Source organism: Hyperolius riggenbachi, chromosome 8, assembly GCF_040937935.1.
Source record: "Hyperolius riggenbachi isolate aHypRig1 chromosome 8, aHypRig1.pri, whole genome shotgun sequence".
NCBI classification, from domain to species: Eukaryota; Metazoa; Chordata; class Amphibia; order Anura; family Hyperoliidae; genus Hyperolius; species Hyperolius riggenbachi.
Genome location: NC_090653.1, coordinates 28376686 through 28383546, shown reverse-complemented (window position 1 = coordinate 28383546; position 6861 = coordinate 28376686). Strand labels below are relative to the sequence as shown.

The 6861-nt window shown below is 39.2% G+C and overlaps 1 protein-coding gene across 1 annotated transcript; it reads left to right on the top strand.

Annotated features, from left to right (window-relative positions):
* The first annotated feature begins 4196 nt into the window (after positions 1 to 4196).
* On the top strand, positions 4197 to 5132 carry LOC137527224 (olfactory receptor 2AP1-like). Its single transcript, XM_068247729.1, has one exon. It carries the CDS (start codon positions 4197 to 4199, stop codon positions 5130 to 5132), a length of 936 nt encoding a protein of 311 aa, XP_068103830.1.
* Positions 5133 to 6861: the final 1729 nt, after the last annotated feature.

Below are 6861 nucleotides of genomic sequence, written 5' to 3'. Positions count from 1 at the left end.
GGGCGGAGAAAAGGCTTCCTCTGCATCACTCTCACATACAGCATCTCCTTTTGTAAAGTTCACTGAATGGTTGAACGATGCACAGTGACTCCATCTGCAGCAAGATGATGTTGTAGGTATTTGGTGCTGGTCTGTAAGTTGTCTCTGACTGTTCTCACCATTCGTCGCTTCTGTTTATCTGAGATTTTTCTTGGTCTGCCACTTCGAGCCTTAACTTGAACTGAGCCTGTGGTCTTCCATTTCCTCAATATGTTCCTAACTGTGGAAACAGATAGCTGAAATCTCTGAGACAGCTTTTGTATAATTCCCCTAAACCATGATGGTGAACAATCTTTGTCTTCAGGTCCTTTGAGAGTTGTTTTGAGACCCCCATGTTTCTACTCTTCAGAGAAAATTAAAAGAGGAGGGAAACTTACAATTGACCCCCTTAAATATTCTTTCTCATAATTGGATTCACCTGTGTGTGTAGGTCGGGGTCACTGAGCTTACCAAGCCAATTTAAGTTCCAATAATTAGTTCTAAAGGTTTTGGAATCAATAAAATGACAAATTTATGCACCTGCCTAATTTTATTTAAACAAATATTGCGCACTTTCTGTAAATCCAATAAACTTCATTTCACTTCTCAAATATCACTGTGTGTGTCTCCTATATGATATATTTAAGTATATAGAGATCCGTGCGCTCCTCAACCTGTACTCAATCATAAAATATCACAAATATATTGCCGCTAACTGCCACAGATGCGTGTGTCACACTATCAGAAACTGGTTATTTGTTACAGCAGAGCGCTCAACAACTTAATCTCAAACTCTTTCTGCATATGCAGATATCAGATATAAATAAGCCAGGAAAAAAAACCAACACAGTTCATTCCATGCACTTGTAGATGATAAATTTATTAAAAGTACACACTTCTTCTTATCCTTCATATACAGTACAGTTCATGGCAGTAACATTATACGCTCACCAGATCACTTGGCCAACCACTAAGGATCAGCATTCACGCTTTTTGGGCCTTGCCAGTTCACCACTTGCTAATATCTCCCAGATGAGACTCCTCAAATGTCCATGTACATGGTAAAAGGACAAGGATACAACAGTAGTGTGATACCGCTTGGTTATAGAATGTTCAATACCACCAGTGCTCCCAGTTTACTCCAGTATCACCCTACGTGCCTCCACCAGATAAGCACTCAAGCCTCTGACCAGATGAGGTTGCCGACCCGTCACAGACCAGCACTTCAGCGTATTTTGTAAATATCTCCCCTCCAACAAAATGGTCCTAGGACTCAAGCAAAGTGTAACATAGTGTAACTCCGTTTATTAATATCAGTATAAAAAGGTAGTGCACTTACAAACATCCATAAAATCTGCGCATATAAAATCTTTCCTCGAGGACATTCAGTGTCTGGCCAGCTCCTGTAGCACCGCCCTACTAGTTTCGTCAATTTGACTCACCAGGGGGGTTAAGGATAGTTACCCAGCAGGGGAGGTTAAGTGTTAGGCACCACCAGGGTAGGGTTCTTTGTGAGAGTAGGGAGAAGTTAGGCCATAGTAATCACTTTTCTAGGCTATATCCGATGCCCTTTCATAACCGAACTCACTTTTCTCAGCTATATCCGGCATCCTTTTATAACCAAATTACTTTTCTTGGCTAAATTTGGTGCCTTTGTATAAGCAAAATCAGTTTTATCAGCTCTATCCGGTGCCCTTTTAAAACCTAAATCACTTTTATCAGTGCTATCCGGCACACTTTTATAACCAAAATCAATTTTCTCTGCTATGTCCAGCACCCTACCACTTTTCTCGACCATATCTTGTGCCCTATTATAACCGAAAGCACTTTTCTCGGCTAAATACAGTGCCCTTTTATAATCAAATTTATGTTTCTTGTGCACTTTTCAAATGAAGGTGTTTTTGGTTGTGTAGAAAGAAAGGTATTTAAGAAAAGTTGACATACATACAGAATAAGCTTTAGTGAGTCCATCATGGCATGTCCAGCATGAGAAGATCCCATGCTGCAGGTAAATTGTGTCTTTGAAACTGCACAAAATAGCCCCATCACGTTGTTGTATAAAGTTTTACCTTGTTTTGAAGTTTTTTAAAACTAAAACTTCAACCGTAAATAATTAAAGTCAAAGTTTGGTGCTCAGGGAATCCAGTCCAATGAGATCTTATTAGTCTTCTCAAAAGACTATAAAACCCTGAGCTATAGCAAGGATTTGTAATACGGAAAGCTACATTGCAGCAGCAGATTATGTAGATGGTAGACCACCATAACCATTGCATTTACAGGCAATTACGCTAGAAGCCTTAAACAAACATAATTGTGAAAGTCTTGTTTTTACCTTTCTCCTTTCCAATTCTTATGTCCATAATTTTGTAAAAAATATACTGTATATGTTTTGGGGTTTTTTGTAAGATGGGTTTTTACTTGTTCTGCAAGCTTTAAACCATATTGGGTTGGATCCAATTCACTTTTTCTTCTTCGCTTTCTTCTAGAAGATTATTTTTATCTTCTGCTTTAAATACTTTTTCAGCACTCTGCAATTGCAAAAATGTAAAAAAAGTGAAATTGAATTGGATCAGGCCCATTTTGTGATATGCTTTATATGCTTTCTGTATACAAATATCAGCTGCCTCAGAAAGCACCATAGTTTTCCAATTTCAGCCTATGATGTTCCATATTGTCTTTGCGGCTCAACACCTTATAACAAGTAATTGGAAAAGTACTGAACCTTTATTTATCCACCAACTTAAAGCTTTAGTTTCTCACAATCTTATCCTGGAACAAAGCTTAAGAAATAAGTCTTTACACAAGAAGGCTTGTATCCAACATCTTCCACCTAATTGGAAACAACTTTTGGAGCAATTTGAGTGTAGACGAGTAGTTGTAGATGATTTAGTTTGATTATGTTCTTAATGTTATCCAGGTTTTACAGTGGTTGAAGTAAATTATCTTTGCTATTGCAATAGTGCTTACAAAGTTCACAATAAGAAATATATCTGATACTACTCTAACTTATACGGTTAACAACTCTATGCTTTCAGTCCAGCTCAGAAGATCTACAGATCACTGCTCTGAGCTGTATCATGTCATAGATGGGGTGGCTACTCCTATCAGCCTTTTAGGCTAAGTAAATGAGAGGGTGTTAGTTACTCGATCTGGCATATACTTTATGCAATTTATAGCTTACTATACCTGTACATGCATTTGAATCTCTAAGATTCTTTTTGTCTTCCATACTCAAAATGTATGTCAATTTGTAATGGTAGTATCGTTTGACTATTTGTAAGCTTATACTTGTTGACTTTTTCGCTTCAATAAAACTTAATTGTGAAAAAAAAGAAAGCACCATAGTGTTTTAGCATAGAAAAATCAAAAAATACGCCTTAAATGGATTAATCTGGGCAATACAGACACAACCTTCACTAACCTTCCACACAATGCATGCGTTTTATCATTGCAATCACTGGTTACTGTACAAATAAAAAGTATGCATTCCTGCAGACACAAGTGGGACCCCTCCCTGACTGTTCCTGTTTTCTCTCCCTAAAGGTGGCCATACACCATACAATTTTTTAAATATCTGTTCAATTCAAGAATTGCAATACATTTTTCTGACTGATTGTAACATTTCAAAAATGTACCACACACATGTTAAAATTTTCCCCAATCATGATAAAAATTATTTCAAACGCTGAGAAAATTGCTCGGGTGTGCATATTAATAAATTGACAGTCTAACGCACACAATAAAATCTTTAGAAAAATTGAAAACATTTTTTCCAGCATTCCGGATCGATAAAAAAAAAAAAAAAAAACAGGAAATCTGATCGGATTTTTCAGTCAAATGAAAAAAAAGCTTTTGATTTGTTTCGGGAGACCCGATCATGTTTATCAAATTTCCGTAAAATCGGATCATTTTATTGTATCGTGTGTGGCCATCTTAAGAGATAGTTCTGCTTCCCCACAAAGCATTTGGAATCAAAATGTCAGCTCTTGTTCCACATCAGCCAATCTTTTAATGGAAATGTAATAAAGAGTTATGTTTTATACATAAAAAGAGCTATATAAACTTTTCTGGAGGTGCTGACCCATTCTGAAGATTATTTTGAATTAAAACGTCATCTCTTGTTCCGCATCAGTAATTGCACAGCCAAGCCTAGTTCTGTTTTCATGGTCCAATACACCATGAATGAGAGGAACAAGACAGCGGAGACCGTCTTCATACTCAAAGGCTTTTCAGACATCTCTGAGCTTGAAGCTCCAATATCAATTCTAATTCTTCTCATTTATCTCACCACTCTTGTTGGCAACATAGTCATTCTTCTGCTGGTTTGCCAGGACTCTCATCTCCACACTCCCATGTACTTCTTCCTGGGTAACCTGTCTGTTCTTGACATAGGTTATACCACCGTCGCACTACATAAGAGCATTGATATCTTTGTAACAGGAGATCATGAAGTATCTTTTATTGACTGCATGGTACAGATGTATTTCTTCACCTGGTTTGCCTGCAATGATTTAATGCTGCTTACATCCATGGGCTATGACAGGTATGTCGCCATATGTAAACCATTGCATTTTACAACTCTCATGAATGGTAGAGTCTGTACCAGATTGGCCATGTTCTGCTGGGCGTTTAGTTTTCTACATGTTCTTCCTCCGGTCACCCTAATTTCCCAGCTCTCTTGCTACACTTCCAATATAATTAACCACTTTACATGTGATGTCTTACCGTTGGTGGAAATTTCCTGCAGTGACACCTCCATTGTGGAAATGGTGATCTTCATAGATGGAGGTTTAGTAGCAATATTCACCCCTTTTCTGCTCACTTTTATCTCCTACGTGTTTATCATTACCACCATAATGAAGATTAAGTCTAGCGCAGGGAGAAAGAAAGCCTTCTACACGTGTTCCTCACACCTCACTGCTGTCCTCATTCTCTATGTATCTATTTTTTCTCAGTATTTGACCCCAAGTGGCACCTTCAAGTCCAATAAGCTTTTGTCTTTATTCAACTCAGCTGTGGTTCCCATGCTAAACCCCTTCATCTACAGCTTGAAGAACAAAGATGTGAAGTCCGCCATACAGAAGAAACTCAAAAATGTTATGGCCATTCTTTAAAGAGTAGCAAATGGGGCAGAAAAATAAAAATACACAAAATGATTATAACCATGATGATGCGTTCCTGGCAGAAAAAAAGGCTGACTACTGTGTGCGAAATATTTATCAGATGACAGAACTCAGTATTGGTTTGAAACACAGAAACCTCTTGAGGAGGATGTTTGATCTCTTGTCTTCACAGATAAATGTAATAAATGTTATGATTTTTCATTGAAGGCATAAGAAGAGCCCAAACATTGGACTACAGTTAACAGCTTTATTAAATATAGTATTTTTCAGACTATAAGAAGCTCTGGTCTATAAGATGCACTTAGGTTTAGAAGACAAAAACCAGGGAAAAAATAAACTAACCCTGGTGCATCCATGGTCCAAGGGCATCTTGTAGATGTTCTCTCCCCAATTATTGTGTCCCCATTGTTTCACCCACCGATACGAACTGCAATGTCGGGGGCTGCCTGTACTGTCACCAGTGTCCTCCTTCGCTCCCCCTGTGGAATGTAATTAGCAGCTGCAGCTACGTGTATCTCTCACCTTACGCGAGGGTTCCTGTGGTTCCACAGGAACCCTCGCGTAAGGTGAGAGATACACGTAACCCTCGCGTAAGGTGAGAGATACACGTAGCTGCAGCTGCTAATTACATTCCACAGGGTGGCTTCTACTCTCACTCGCTGTTCCCCTTAGTGCCAGTCACATGTGTAATGATGCGAACAGGAAATGCCGATACTAGGGGGAAGACCGTGTGAGAGAAACATCTGCATGAGAGACACGTGGCTGCAGCTGCTAATGACATTCCACAGGGGGAGCGAAGAAGGACACCCGGAAAAGTACAAGTAGTCCCCAACATCGGGGTTCATATCGGCGGGCAATTGTAAATCAGGAACTCCCTGTATTTGGACTATAAAACGCAGAGACTATTTCTCCCACTTTTGTGGGAGAAAAAGTGCATCTTATAGTCCGAAAAATATGGTAGTCACTTCGTCCAACCTCTTCCACTCTTCCCCCTAGCCTCCCCTGTGCACCACACCTAGACAAATCACCTTATCATCATCACAACAAACCTCTTCATGGATTATATTTCATCAACTATGAAACATCCTAAAAATACACTGGTCTCAAAATTAATTACATTTGTTTGGGCAATGCTTTTATGGTAGATACATTTTTGAAAGAGCAATAGATTATCAATCTATCAATGTTATGTTTTTGTTTTGTTATTTTTTTTTATATTTGTAGAAATCAATAAACCGACTATTTCTCGTCTAACATTAAATAAAAGCATGTTAAGAGTCCTTTTTTTCACACTTGAATACGTAGAATGCTAAAAAGTCTAGTATGCAGAGTCAGTGTCTGACTGGGAGGTGGTAAAGCTGAGGAAATCCACCTGCTGGCCAAGCAGCAGTCACCCTGTGTTGTCACTCCCAATGAAAACCTATAGCAAGTCTTCACTGTGAGCAGCAATTCATGATTACTGCTGCTTGGAAAGCAAGTGGATCTCCTCAGCTTTACCACCTCCCTGTCCAACACTGATTCAGACTCAGTGGAACACACAGCTGAAGTCACTTTTTAACCACTTAACAACCGCCTAACACCGATAGGCGTCGGCAGGTCGAAGTGGTGTTTCCATGGAAACGGCTGCTCGTTTGAGTGGCCGTTCCATGTCAGTTCACGGAGGTTGTCTCCGTGAACAGCCTGCGAGCCTTAGATCGCGGCTCGCAGGCTAATTGTAAAC

Bases quoted from the DNA above. Each gene is read 5' to 3' on its own strand.
- LOC137527224 (XM_068247729.1), top strand. From the start codon at position 4,197: ATGAATGAGAGGAACAAGACAGCGGAGACCGTCTTCATACTCAAAGGC.